Raw genomic sequence first — 15,557 nt, forward strand, 5'->3', positions numbered from 1 at the left:
GTTTTATATCCAAGGTAACACCGCTTCCAATCTTGTAGACAACAAACCATTTGTGTATGATAGAAGAGGGGAGCTAGAGCAAATTCTTCCATTATATCCTGGCCAGTTGTACTTTCTTTCAGAATATTTTAAGCTGTGTGAACCATTTGTCCCAACTTTTTCATTTTTCTTTTCCAAACAACAGCATGCCAGAGCTCCAGGAGTCTCCTGAGCATTTAAAAAAAAAATCAGCAAGTTTCAGGTGCATGAATCAATCCTTCTAGTCTTTTTCAGTCTCTGAAGGACTGAATCTAGTTCTGCCAGCACAGAGGCACTGAATTACGTATTAGTCACACCATTTGAATCTGAAGGTCCCCTTTAGTTGTTGTGGTTAACACTTTTAAGTCTTCTAGCCTTCTTCACATATCTGAGTTTGATAATAATAATAATAATAATAGGATTTATTTATATACTGCCCAATCACTGGGAATCCGAGCGGTTTACAACAAGGTGCTAACTGGACTGAGTCTGAGTTTGTTACTGCTAAGTGGACTGAGTCTAACACATATTTTCTGTTGTATTCTTTCATCAGTCTGTATAGATAAAACAGATCACTCTAAATGTGTTTAATCATGTTGATCCTGCAAAACAAAGAGCTAATGTTCAAATTTACTGTACATGTGCTTCACCAAGCAGTGTAATTTATAGCATCTAAGAATTGTTAATACAGAGATTTTTCTGAAGTTACTCCTAATACATTCTGTTTTATTTAACACCAATATCTGCCTTTTAGACCTGATTGCTGTACTATGTCCTAAGGGGCCTCTTCGTATGCTGGTTGAAACTGCTCAAGAGAGAAATGAGACTTTGTTCCCAGCACTCATATACTCATGTAAGTATACAGAGCTGGGATCTGTAATCTGATGCCTGCTTCTGAATGAAGGGAAATTAATAATCCTTCTGGTTTTCTGCTGAAGTATGTGAGGCTAAATGTGTGGCTAGGTGTTACATTTTCTTTTTGTTAGAGCTCAGGTCTTTACTTGTTGTTGGCTCAAAATATAGAAGCAGGTGTTGTATAAGATGTCCCAAGATAAAAAGAACATGTGTGCTATATTAAAAAAAAAAAGAAGGTAAAGAAAAATGTATTATTTATATGTATTATGCTATTATTTCTTAGAATGTCCACCATGGGCAGGTTTACTTTTATGTATTTTACTGTAAATCTACAGCACTATATACAGTAAATAAAGCATAATAATAATAATAATAATAATAATAATAATAATAATAATTGTGTTTGCTTAGGACACTAGTAGGAGCATACTTCTTCTAGGGTAGGAAAACTTGGTGACCTCCAGATGTATGGGCAGTAATCCCCCAGATCCCTGATAATTAGCTGTGCTGTCTGAGCATTGGCTGATTCTCTGAAAGTTGTAGTACATAACATTGGGAGGGCACAGGTTATATTCTCCTGGTTTATTGTCTGGATTTATTGGTTAGTCAACACTAGCATAACACAGCATTCCTGAAATTGTTTAGCATTGAAAAATGCAAATTTTATCTAAATTATTGAGACTTCTACCTATGGACTCGTGTATAACTTCAGATATATTTTTGAGAGAGTGTACTAACTCATCCACCATCACAAGTTATCACATTTTGCCACAGCACACAGATGGCAATGGCACAATGTTACAAGTACAGTCATCCCTCCATATTCACTAGGGTTAGGGGCACAAGACCCCCGTGAATATGGAAAAACCGCAAATAACAAAAACACCATGTTTTTACCTGAGAGGATACCTCTCTAGGACTCTCTAGGTCTTCCAGTGCAACTCTGTGGTCAATGTCGAACCTACACTGACCATAGAACGGTGCTGGAGGAGCTACAAAGGCCTAGTAGAGGTCCTTCAGTGCAACCTTTAGTTAAAGTTGCCCATAGGGTTGCACTGGAGGACCTAGATATTCCTAGAGAGAACATATTAATCAAATCCGTGAATAATCACATTCGCAAATATCAAAGCCGCAAATATGGAGGGATAACTGTAAAGCAAATGGATTTGGCATACATCTTCTGAACAGGCCTAAATTCCATCTTGCAATTTATAACAAACCTGCCATTTCACATACTATACATTACTGCTGATAAAAAATGTAAAATCTCACCCAATTTTATTTGACCTTGATACAGTATTTAAATTAAGATTGTGTTATAAAATATGAAACAAAATCTTCCTACCTAGACCATGTTAGAATTTCAGCTAGAATGACTTTTGTTTTCATTGTAGCTGGGCCGTTCACAAACAGAAAAATAGTCTCTTTCATATACCTTTCTTTAACACCCTTGACATTCTCGGGATGGCATGTGGAGAAATCAACAACAATTTGAAACACTGCACAAATTTCAAAATCCTACTTGTATATAATTGGCTTGTGGCTGAAAAATAGTGTGTAATTAATTAATGTGGAGGTCTACTTTCTTTTCCCAATAGCAACAATGATATGGCTGGTGAATATGGCCGAAGAAGATCCTGAAGCCCAAAAGAGAACCAGCAAAAGTTCTACTTATGACAAACAAGGTGCGTTTTATCTTCATTTTGTTTGTATTTTTCTCATATGGCTTCAGAAAGCCATTTTTGTGGCTTATGACAAATTTAGTTGGGACAAAACTTCACTAAATGAAAGTAGGATCAAATGAATTGCAGTTTTATTCTGATTTTAAAATAATAGTGAAATATAATTGATGAGGATTTAAATTAAATAATATTAATTATTAGGGCAGCATTCAACTGTACTGCGTGCTGTAATACCCCTTTGGATTCGTTCTTACAAGGTCTCATTGACCCATGATACGTGTACTTTTTTCCTTCTCTTCAATATTAATTTTGTACATGATTTCTGTTTTCATTATAATTTTGTTAGGTACTTCAAAGAAGCCATGTATAACACAGGCAATCACCATTTAATGCTCACTCACTCTTTTTCTCTCTATTCTACATGGATTCTGGCATTAGCTGTCCAGAAGGACAGGTGATATGTAGCACAATACAGCATTGCACCCATTAATTCTAGGGGCAGACACATATAGAAGCTGCTTTTCATGTGAACAGACAGGTACATACAGAGAAATGATAGTGTTGGACTGCCAAGCAAGATAAATATGGCAAGTAGTGACCAACATGTTGTTTCACTTCCACCCCAAGCACATAAACATGGTTTTGCCTTTGTGACCTGTCACTCTTTGGGCAACTTGGGGTTGTGGTGTTTTATTCATATGAGACTCAAAGCCCAGTAGCCAGAAGGCTGCAAGGATTGGTTCTTGTCTTCTAGTACACGAATGTTTAATATAATTGAAATATCAACAGTGGTCTCACACCCACTCCCACACCTAGCTGAACTTCTTTTTAAAAAGAATTAGTGGAGAACAGTTCTAGTTGTTAGAATCATTTTTGACAGGTGAATGGGGGACCAGTGAGGAGGAAGACCATACTTTTTTTCCTCTTTAAACTGTTTAACAGTGAACAAATGTTTATCTGAGTTTAACAAGGCGTTTGGGGGAGGTGGAGACTGGGGAGGAAAAATCTTGTGTTTTTTCTCAGCAGATATCATCCAGTTTATATCATTCCCCCCTTTTTATGTGTCTTCAAACAGCCTTTCCTCCTATTTTACTGGAAAATCTGACCTCCTCCTTTCTTGAAATTATAGCCCAGGGGTAGGCAACCTTTTTGAGCCGGGGGGCCGGGTTGCTGTCCCTCAGACAACTGGGGGGCCGAAGAGGGGGAGAGCTTCCATCCTCCGGGGGTGGGGCCTGTTAAAATATATTTCTAATTTGTATTGAAAATGTTCAGATGTGTCAATGGATAACTAAGGTTTAAAATGGTTCCTTTTGAAGACCAGAAAGACTAGGCCTGGAAGAACAAGTCTTCAAGGACATTTACTGAGACATAATATAAACAAATTTATTATTGTTATGCTCTTGTGTAGTATGGTGACTACATGGGAAAGAGGTGTGTCCACTTGGTGGGAAAGATGATCTTTTGTGAGAACAAAGACTGATGTCACATTCGAGCTTCTAGCATGGACTCTGAAAGAGAATAGATGTATAGTAGCCTGCTGTAAAGTGTAAATAGCAACAAAGTTAATAAACCCTCATTTGAGTGAAAATCTGTGTTGAAGTTACTTTGTTCCTGAGTAGCTGAGAAGACTGCATCTGTTCCAGTTGGTACCAGTCCAGAACCACCGGCAGCACGAGACATCACCCATAACAAAGAGTTTTTTTTTCTAACAGGGCCGCATGCCGGGGGCAGAGCTTCCACCCTCCAGGGGGCGGGGCTTTCTCTGATCCCTTTCCCGACCTCCAGCTGTCTGAGAGACAACTAGAAGTGGGGGGGATTGGGAGAGGGGGTGACAGGCACACGCCTGCTCCTCCTGCCCTTCCTTGGCCTCCAGCTGCCTCTCAGAGACAGCTGGGGACCAGTAAGGGCCCATGAGGGGCAGGCACAACAGGGGCGCGGCCCCTGCTCCTTTCCTCGGGGCTTCGCCAGGCCTGAGGTGTCCTCCAAAGGACACCTCAGGTCTGCCGAAGCCCTGCAGGGAGCAGGAGGAGGAGGCCGGCGGCCCCTGCTCCTTTCCTTGGGGCTTCGCCAGGCCTGAGGTGTCCTCCGAAGGACACCTCAGGTCTGCCGAAGCCCCGCAGGAGGGAGGAGGTATGTGCCCGCCCTCTCCTCAGTCCCTTCCTTCAGCCGAACGGGCTCCAAGGGGCCCTTTCGGCTGAAGGGAAGGGCTTGGGCACACCGCCGTCCTGGGCTCCTCCACGGCCCCAGCAGCCCCAGGCCTCTCTCTCCGGAGGGAGGCCGGGGGCTGCATGGCCTCCTACAGGCCCGCTGCGGCCCCTGGAGCCCTGATGGAGGGCTCTGGCGACCGCAGCGGGGCTCCTACAGGCCTGGAAAGAGCCGGCGGGGGCCGCCAGCACTGTAGGCCTCCTCCTCTTTCCCGGCCCCTGACGGGGCCCAAGCCCTGTCAGAGGCCGGGAAAGAGCCGGCGGGGGGCCGCCAGCGCTGGAGGCCTCCTGCTCTTTCCCGGCCCCTGACGAGGGCCGCCAGCACTGGAGGCCTCCTCTTTCCCAAAGGCCCCGCGCCGGGCCAGGGGTTGCCGACCTCTGTTATACCCTTTCTCTCTGATGCTCTCCCATCTTCACTTCGGCAGCTATCATTTCTCTCTTTCTCTCTCTTTCCCTTCCATTTCAACTGCTCTTGTAATTCAAGGGAAATATATAGGCAATTAAGAGATTAGGTCCTTGTCACTTTGACTTGCTGCCCTTTCTTTTATAGGCATAAATAGCAGAAGCTCTGTTTCACATTTTGAAAAGGAAATATAATGTTAAAGAAATATAGATAAAAAATATTACTAACATTGAAATGTACTGAACTATTGTACTAAAATCTTACTGCCAGAATAGGGAAGAGATAGATGCGTGTACTATTATTTTTCACTTAAGTTTATCTCTACCCTCTGTGTTTTGAAACTCACAATCACTGTTACACTGTGTTGTTCTTTGTCAATAAGGATCACCCTTGGTATCTGCTGGTGTTTGGTTCCAAGATCCCTTGTAGATACCAAAATTCATGGGCACTCAAGTCAATTAAATACAGTGGCATCGTAAAATGTGTGTATTTTAAAACATGTTTAGAATAATTTTCAGATACACCCAGTGGTTTGTTCTCAAACAATAATATATCTAGAGCTCAATGGAAACATTTAAGTCCCCCCCAATACACAAATAATTCATTAATAATTAAATTTGACTTGGTTTTTTCAAATATTCCAAATTTCTGTTTTCTATCAGTCACAACAAACCAAAATCAGAATGCAGGCACAGAGGTTGATGATGGAGGCTTCAGTCAGGAATGGGAACAGCAACGGGATAATAGGATAGGACCTCTGGAATCAACTCCTGAGACACGAGCTGCTGTTCAAACTTTGCCTCCAAATTCCCTAGCAAGTGAAGACCCAGATGAAAGTAAGTAATATTTCTTGATGAACATACATTAACTGTCAAGTATAGCTAAGAAAGCATACAGTTCTGTTTCACAACTTGAAAAGCAGTGCATGCATTGCAAATTTGGGACTGTTTGGAAGTATTTGTTGATCTGTATGTAGACTTTTACAAAAATCTGACGTTTAATCGGTAACGGTCAACTATAGAGATTTCTAGAATCCATTTTCATCATTACATCCCCCTAGTGGGCTGCCCTCTAAAAAAGAAATCACCCAATGAAAGGCTGAAAATGAAACCAGAGGGTAACTCCAATTTCTGTGTTTGGCTCATTTTTTGATTTGGGTGGGTTTAAATGGTGTGCATTCCTGATGGAGGCCCCCAGGAGGTTCATTGGGCTGATTTGGCCTGATTATCACACATACCCCAATGAGAGGCTCTTGCAACTGAGCATCGTAGTAGGCACAGGAAAAGATGTCGTGTAATGCTGTGTTGTTAAATTGTTTGACTGCCCTACACAAAACATGAAGATATTGCTTCAACGATTGCGAGCTCAAATGAAATATCAATATTATTTATAATGTATTCCTTGTTACTTCTCTGCAGCCCCACATATACGTAGTAGGCCACTGTTATTCAGGAAAACACAAACTCCTGGAAAGTTCATTAGATCTGAGAACATATATTGTCCCTTCCCCTGTCCACATGATGTCTGTTAAAATTGTCATTTTAGTTCGAAAAACTGATCCAGAAACTGTCTTCAGTGAAGAATATCCTGTACTTTACTTTTTGTACAGGTCATAGAATATAAAGCGCAGTTTAATTTTTATGCCTTTTATAATTTTTGATATAGTGTCCAAAATTTCATTTGAATGAATGAATGAAATTTTATTTCTAGACCGCTATTCCTTGCAGATCACAGCGGTTTACAAAAACATCATCAAAACCAATACAAAGTGACGACCCATAGCCCAACAATTTGTGAGGATTTCTCGATAGACAACTTTAAGATACAACCCACTGTGATGAGATCCCTGTTTTATGACTGATCAATAGAAACAGATACTGAGGAAAGAGTAAATCCTATTCTCTGTGCCTATAAGCTATAAGGCCAGCTCACTCCATGTACTTAAGGGATATTAATCTTGCATAACTTACTCCTTATGTTACATAGTAAGTCACTCTTGCAGCTGTACATACTCTTAAAAGCAGTTTGCTATACATTATAGGGCTGTGATGTTTTAAGAGAAAAGTAAGAACAAGAAAAAATCTCACTAGGTATAGTCTCACTCTTCAGATGTTTGTCATACTTCCCACTCACTCTCTCCAGTTTGGAATGCATAGCCAAAAAGGACACAAAATAAGAATTGCAACTGGCAGAATACCCAGAGTTTATGATTATCACAGATATAGATACAGTGGTACCTCGGGATACGAAATACCCAGGTTACGAAATTTTCAGGATACGAAAAAAAATAATTTAAAAAAAATTTTCCGGGTTAAGAAAGTTTTTTCGGGTTACGAAAAAACTTTTGGTGCTTTTCTGCGCGATTTCACACCAAATCGCGGCTTTTCCCCATTAGCGCCTATGGGCATTCGGCTTGCGAAAGCCTTTCGGGTTACGAAATTGACAGCGGAACGAATTAATTTCGTAACCCGAGGCACCACTGTATAGGCAAGAGCACAGTCACCTGGCTAAGGCAAACGTAGGCCTTGTGTTATCCCAGCTGCCTGTTAGCAATGAAACCCATGTTACCTATAATGCCCTAAACCCCTCAGGACTCAGATATCCAGCTGACTGCCTTCTACATTCCCCTTCAGCTACTAAGTGCTGCATTGGAGACGTTATTAGTTGTCCTACAACCAGCAGAATGCCACTAATACTACAATATTAGTGGTTGTTCTGTTTCTAATTATTTATTTATTTTAAAAATGTTATATATGATTTTATATAAAACACATAGAGGTTTTATCACTTCAAGAAGTATTTAAATATCATAGATAAAATTAATAAACCCACAACAGGAATGCCTCAGTACAACTGTGCTGAATGTTTCATTGGGACCATTGCATCTGGCAGTGATGGTCAAAAACATTGTTATTTCTTCTTCGTGTTTTCTGCGAATCATACAAATGGGGTTGTACTGCGCCTACGCAGTGCTGCTTGGAAAACTTCTAGAATCACTGGGCAAAGTTAACTTTGCAGCTTTTTGGCAGTAGCTCCGCCCATCCCTTATAAGTCCCCTGCATTCCTGCTCTTTCCCCAGTTCCTTCTTTCCGCAGCTTTAGCTGCTTTAGGAACTTCGCTTCTATCACTTCTGCTTGTCTCACTGGAAATTCTTGACCTCGGACTGTTTGACCATTCTTGATTTGACGCCCTCGTGTTTTGTTGACCATTCTCTGCGTGCTTGAATGACTACGATTTGGATTGTGATTTGCCTACGTTGTCTCCGGCTCCTTTTAAGAAGTGCGATGTCTGCAGGGGTAAGATTCCCGGCCAGGACCCGCACTCTTCTTGTCTTCTCTGTCTCGGGGAGGCCCACAACCCCAAGACCTGCACTCTCTGCAAGTCTCTGACTCCACAGGCGAGGAAAAATTGGGACTCCCGCCTTAAGGCTGCCCTGTACCAACAGCCTCTCCAAAACACAAGGGGGTCAGATCGAGAATGGTCAAATAGTCCGAGGTCAATTTCCAATGAGACAAGCAGAAGTCACAGAAGCAAAGTTACTAAAGCAGCTAACGCGGCGGAAAGAAGGAACTGGGGAAAGAGTGGGAATGCAGGGGACTTACATGGGATGGGCGGAGCTACCACCAAAAAGTTGCAAAGTTAACTTTGCCCAGTGATTCTAGAAGTTTTCTGAGCAGCACTGCGCAGGCGCAGTACAACCCCATTTGTATGTATTCACAGATGACCACTCGAAGAAATACTGTTACAGGTAAGCATTCTGTCCATCTTGAAGGTTTGAGAAAACAGGCATGGCTTCAGTCATACATAATGGGATGAAAATACAGATGCCCTCCTGTTTACTGTTAATTGAATGTTCTAGAATCCTGCTAAGTTCATAATTATCAGGAAAAAAAGAAAAAATGAAGTTAGCAGCTTATACAATAAACATAGGTTGAAATGTAAAGATGCACCATAATTAGACACATTCAACTTAAGTAAACATAGTAAGAATTTGGTAGGAGACGTTAGGGCACTGAATGTGGCTTATAATGCAGGCAGGCTATCATTTTAAGCAAAAAATTGCAAATTCACTAGGTAGAAAAACACACATTATTACATAGAAAGCTGTAATCATGTTGAGATGCATCCAAAAAATGGATTACATTTCATTTCATTGGACTTAACCAAGATGCTTACAACACTGACTGGACAGTGAGATGATTAGGAAAGATGGTTAGCAACTTAAACTTGTGTAGTATGAAGTCATTAATCTGATGGGTGGCCACATGGTTAAGACTAATGTTATTGTCCCCTCTGCTTATGAAATCCAAGAAGTTTTAAAAATTTTCTTCAGATTCATTCTATTACATCTGTTTGATATGAAAATTCAAATATTTGGCATTGTGGTGTAATACAATAGTAGAAATTCTATGGAGTTGACAGCAAAAAAACCCAAGTCTTTGTAAAGCATTCCATTTGGTCCATGGGCTTAACCAATAGATTGTAACTAAATGTCACTGTAAATGATGAGTTTAATTACATAGTTGAATAATAGGAGTCATTTTTATAGTCTTTGCTTAGTCATTCTCTTTTTCTTTTACAGGGGGAGTTAAGCTTGGCTTAGGTGACTTCATTTTCTACAGTGTTCTCGTTGGCAAAGCATCAGCAACAGCTAGTGGAGACTGGAACACAACTTTAGCCTGTTTTGTAGCCATTTTAATTGTGAGTATACTAGCAAAATAGGAATATACAAGCCAAATGAAATAATTACAAGTGAATCATGCGATTTTATAGTCCTCATCTCAAAATACTGTTCCATCAGATTTGGTTGAGTATGCCTTGTTACATGGACACCTTCATTTCCTCTTGATTTTTTCTCACCATGAACAAACTGTCTGATTCATACCATATATCTACCATATATACTCAACTATAAGACGAGAAATGTATGTCCCAAAATTGACCCTAAAATCCTGGGGTGAATTATATATGGGCCAATACACTAGTACTGCTTAGAAAGGTCCTAAAACAAGCAAGCCTGATGCCCGTGTTTTTCTGTGTATGTGTGAAGGAGGTTCCCAATCCAATTTGCAAGCCTCCTCTCCTCATGGAAAAAACTCCCCGTTTAACTCCACTTGCTTCTCTCCCAGTCCAATCTGCAAGCCACCTCTTCCCATGAAAAAAAGTCCCCATTTAACTACACTTGCTTCTCTGCCTAGTCTGATCTGCAAGGCTTCTCTTCCTATGGAAGAAACTCCCCATTTAACAGCACTTGCTTCTCTCCCCAATCCGATCTGCAAGTCTTCTCTTCCCATTGAAAAACTCCCCATTTAACACCATTTGCTTCCCTTCTCAATTCGATGTTAAAACTCCCTCCAGCACCTGGGACGTGGTGTTAGGTGGTTGGGAGAAGTCCAGGGAAGGAGAAGGACTTCTCACCAGACTTCCTAATTATTTTGAACTCTCCTACTAGGAATGGGGAGGAGACCTCTGCCTAGCTGGATGAAATGTGGGTTACCATACCAGCTGTGGAACTCTAGCTCAGTTACTTTAGGGTGTTCTGCAGGCTTTGAGTCTTGGAGGTGGCAGTGAAGAAAGTTCAGGATAGAACATGCCAGTTCTTCTTGTTATTGTGTGCCTTTAAGTCATTCCCAGCTTATGGCAACCCCAAGGCAACCCTGTCATAGGGTTTTCTTGGCAAAATTTGTTGGGGGGGACTTTCCCTTTCTCTCTGGCTGAGAGAGTCACCCACTAGATTTCCCCAGGGTCACCCAATGGGTTTCCATAACTGAGCAGGGATTCAGATTCTAGTATCCAGCATTGTCCAGCACTCAAACCAATTCACCATCCTGACTTTCAAACAATTCTGTAGGGATACCTTAATCCTGTAGAGAATCAATTTACCAGTGCTGGTATTTTTTATCATGGAAACAGACAAACATGTCATGTGATATTTTATATAAAGAGTCCAACTGCCTAATAAATTGCTGCTTCTTTATCTCCTTTTTCTTTTCAGGGCCTGTGCCTTACCCTCTTGTTGCTTGCCATTTTTAAAAAGGCCTTACCAGCTCTTCCAATCTCCATAACATTTGGGCTCGTTTTCTATTTTGCCACAGATTACCTGGTGCAACCTTTTATGGACCAGCTAGCATTCCATCAGTTTTATATCTAGCACAATTTAATTTGACCACCTGTGAACATGGTACTGACTGTAGCAAATATGGGAGCGAGAAATTATTTCCCTCCCACTTCTTAAAACAGCCACCGTGCTGGGCACTACTGGATTTTTTTTCTGCAAAAATGGTCTCTTAATGAGCAGGTTATGGGACTATAAGACCTCAGCAGTTTTGAATTATATATCTTTGAAAGGACCATATGTACAAAAGATGCCTATGCTTTCACCAGCAATGTAGCTGCTCAGCACAGTGATTCCAACTCCACCCCTACCCTACTGCTGGAGAGTGTTGAGAACTGCAAATAGTTTAAATAAAGGGGACTGATAAATCAAACTGAGCTGTCTGGAATATTCAAAGTGTCAGCCTGGCTCCAGAACATCATCTATCAATACCTGATCCCACCATAACTTACCTGAAGAGCAGCAACTGGCTTGTGGATAACGGAATTTTGTCTTCTCTAAACAGAAAATCATGAAAGTAGTCCCATATGCTTTGTGTTAAAGTACTATGAGGTCTAATTGTCATTCTGGCACAATACCTTCTGTACAAATTTACAGGTTCCTAACAATTTTTGACACAGAACACACATTTTCTGATGCTGCTGCAAATGTTCCTTCAATTTAGTTTGCAACAAGTGAGTCATGAAATCAGAACTAGGATTGTTGATTACAAAGGTTTTTTTTAATTCTTAAGATATTGTACAACCCATTTCTTGATGTTGCCTCTTGCCCACAAAATAACTTGAATATTCATTTAGCTTTAATGTGTGATCTGCAATGTATTTAAATAGTGAGTGATTAGAACACATTAAGACCCTTAAAACTACAGGATAGCAATGAGACATACTTCAACCAAAAATACTTTGTTTCTATCTTTTTAAACAGTGGTGAATGTTTGAATTCATCATTTGTTCTCAGACATATAATTATTTTTTATTATTCCTTGAAATTATAATGTAAAATAGTGTATGTCATATTGTAAGAGTAAAAAAGAAAAACTGTTTATTTTATAAAGCTGAGGGTTGATATCCACTTAACATCCCCAGAAGACTGTTATGGAACTAACCTTTTGGAAGCAGACCCGTGAAAAAAGTTATATCTACATTGCTCATTTATGTGGACTTTACAAGCAAGATCTCTTAACAAAAATACTAGATTCTGGCTTCCAGTATCATTCCAGAAAAAGTATTATAGTAACCACTTCTTAGGGAACCTTATTGCTTTAATTTTTGATTGAGAATTGTAACAGGAAGTACTCCTATATCAGAAAAAGGCCTAAATCCCTCAACATTTCTTATAAGATGAAACTAGCTACGTTGCCTTCCTTTTCCTGACGTATTTTGAGCACTCTTGGGAATGACCTTTACTAGGCTGTAACCTAGAAATTAGAACATTTTTCTTGGAAGAAGATGTACTTGCCAAACTAATCCCGTAGGAACGAGTGGCTGGCAATTGCCTGTGGAATTCAGTTTGGGTAAGCATTAAAGAAATGAAAACCCTACCATGGCTCTCAGCTAGTATGAGATAACCCAGATCTATCTGTGTAAATAATAGCTTTCTGTTTCCAATATTACTTGAGGAATAGGATCTGAAGTTAACTTTTGAATGTCAGGAAATAGTGGTATATTTTGTGTACTGTACAGTGTATATCATTAGAGCATTCATCTTATAATGATACTGGGAAATATCAATAAAATAAGAAGAGTAAGAAGAATGCCAAAGCCTGATACCACTGGTGATAGTTTATTCCTTAAGGCTACACTTCTTGGTTAGTGGACAAGTTAGCAGTACACATATACAATTGTGTATGTGATATTTGCAGAAACTACAGGAGTTGTAGAAAACAATAGAAGCCTTTCCATGAATTTCAGGGGACCCATAGAAAATTGCTTAGAATTAACTCACATTACTAGTCTTCCACTGTCAAAAACTTACTGCATCATGTGTGTAGACTCTACTATTTCATATTGCAAGTGTGGACTCAAGTGATGAAAAGCTTCCTTGTACCAAAATAAATAAAAAAATAAATCATCCCACTTAGAAAGCCAGGAAATCAGTGGGAGAATTTCTTTTTCTGAATAGTTTAGTTTTTAAAGTGTGAAGGGATATTTTGCATGGAGGAGCATTCTATACCACCTTCTTTCTGAAGAAATACAGCTTAGGTATGTATGTTTACCTTCTTGCTGAGAACTAAGCTGGTATGATGCAGAATTATTAAGGAGATTTCTCTTGAGTGAAATTGTTCAAATGCAGCACCCATAGAGTTACAAGGTTCAAGATGGAAATTGCTTTTAGCCAATACTTTGAAAACAGAAGACTTTAGATAAAGTACACTAAGCACTATCTTTCAGCATTGAGCATATACCTTGGAAGCAGAAGGTGCTTCCAAGCACCATCTATATCTTTCAAAATACTACACCAGGTTGTCTTTTCAGTAATGACTTACTGGTAGCCAGAATCAAAATCTGGGCACAAAATATTGTTTTTAATCTGTTATTCTTGGAAGTTTGGATAACTACTGGGCAATAATAGCTTCATCAGTGTGGCTAGATTATTAAATTATTCCAATCTTATTGAATACATTATATTTCAGTAACCTTTTAAAGGCAATGCCTCTCCAATGTATTTAGACTAAATATGCATTTATCAACAGACTCATCATTTTTTTAAGGATTCTGTAACAAAGTGGCTGCTCTTAATTGGTTATATTGTCAGTTATTATACCCTCACCCATCTTAACATTTGCATAAATTGTTAAGGGACTGCTTGCTAACAGAAATTTGAAATGTCAAACAAACCAAGCATTATGGGAATAGTGTGGCAATGGATTTTCTCTACTTGCTCTAAATATTAGAATTTAGTACATGCTGAGAACAAAAGTGAGGAGAGCTTGATTGTACCTGTATTAGGATAACTATATAGTAATATTTTCAAATAAGGCATATCTAAATTCCTAAGATACTTAAAATATTGGGCTAACATAATCCTTTCAAACCCTGGTGGCTACCAAATCTTTAAGGGCTGTACTAACCTGAAATAGCTAAACCTTGAAATATAAAGCACACTATGGATGTCTTTGGCTCACATGATCTTAGATGTGGAAATTCTCTCCTTATACATGACAAGTTGCTGATGCAGTAAGAGAAACTATTGTTGGAGTACATTAGAGGAGATGTTAGGATGAACAGAACATTTTTCTTCAGTTTTATTGGAAATTATTTTGGCAGCTATGTCTAAAGACCTTTTTCAAGAAAGCTACATTACTTGGGTCTGTACAGTCATGTGATCTTGTCCCACAGTTTTGGTCTGCCAGTGGGAATATTGGAAATAGAGTAGAATTGGATTTTGACCCAAGCATTTAATTTTTTTTTATTTGTTTGGTTTTTGGACACTGATTTGTACATACTCTGAACTGAATGTGAATAAGCCTTTTTAAAACAACTTTTCAATTAAAATATAATTTTGATAGGTTATTGCAATTTTCCCTGTATTTGTCAAATTATTAAAAGCAAGTAATGCATGGATCTCATGAGCGTCTTATTATTTGGCACCTAACACTTGTTCAGTTCTGTAACTAGTAGAAATCCTGAGTGGCATCTGAAGTAGGGTTCATGCATAGTGTATAAACTCCAACTAATAAGTGGAGTTATCTACTCTGACTATGATAAACCACTACAGTGGTATCTTTATAGTAAGGATTAAGTATGAAAATCTCTTTTAAAAACACGTAAACTGGGTACTTGGATTTAGTTCAACTAAATTAGGGTCTTTTATTTGAAAATGTTGACATGCTAAATCAGGGATGGGTATAATGCGCCCCAGCACTACATGTGGCCTTTAAGACTTTTCTTCCAGTTTTTGACCAACCAAAATTCACCATCCATCTGTTTGGGGGGGAAAAAGAGTGAATTGCTTCACTCGGAAGTCTCCAGAAGCAGTAATTCATTTTCTAAACTGTTTGTGGGGCCTCCCGGCAATATGTGATAAAAAAGATACTGGATTTTCAACATCAGAAGTGGACTGCCAGCCACCTTCATTTTCCCATTAGGTGGGCATTTTTATAATCCATGCAGCCCCCAGAGGGTCCCAAGGCAGGGAAGTAATCATTTGACCCACTGCAATTTTAACCCTCTCGAAGAAAATATCGCCAGTTCAGGAGCACACCCAGAGGTCAACGTGATCATTATGTCTGTATATTTCCTTACGAAGACATTAATTTAGAGAAGCTACTCCAAAATTCT

The 15,557-nt window shown here is 39.5% G+C and overlaps 1 protein-coding gene across 3 annotated transcripts in view; it reads left to right on the forward strand.

The window, feature by feature from the left end:
* PSEN1 (presenilin 1) overlaps positions 1–15,557 on the forward strand; it is a 71,068-nt gene that overhangs the window by 40,959 nt on the left and 14,552 nt on the right. For 2 of the 3 annotated variants that reach the window (XM_089521825.1, XM_089521826.1), the window contains 5 exons: positions 773–871; positions 2,472–2,558; positions 5,825–5,998; positions 9,745–9,863; positions 11,158–14,845. In XM_089521825.1, the coding sequence (XP_089377951.1) occupies positions 773–871; positions 2,472–2,558; positions 5,825–5,998; positions 9,745–9,863; positions 11,158–11,313 (635 nt within the window). In that variant the 3' untranslated portion in view covers positions 11,314–14,845. Of the gene's footprint in view, positions 1–772; positions 872–2,471; positions 2,559–5,824; positions 5,999–9,744; positions 9,864–11,157; positions 14,846–15,557 lie in introns of those variants that run through there. The other variant, XM_089521827.1, reaches the window with a different exon arrangement.

Source organism: Sceloporus occidentalis, unplaced genomic scaffold (assembly GCF_023333645.1).
Source record: "Sceloporus occidentalis isolate IW3139 unplaced genomic scaffold, rSceOcc1.0.p SCAF_4, whole genome shotgun sequence".
Taxonomy (NCBI): Eukaryota; Metazoa; Chordata; class Lepidosauria; order Squamata; family Phrynosomatidae; genus Sceloporus; species Sceloporus occidentalis.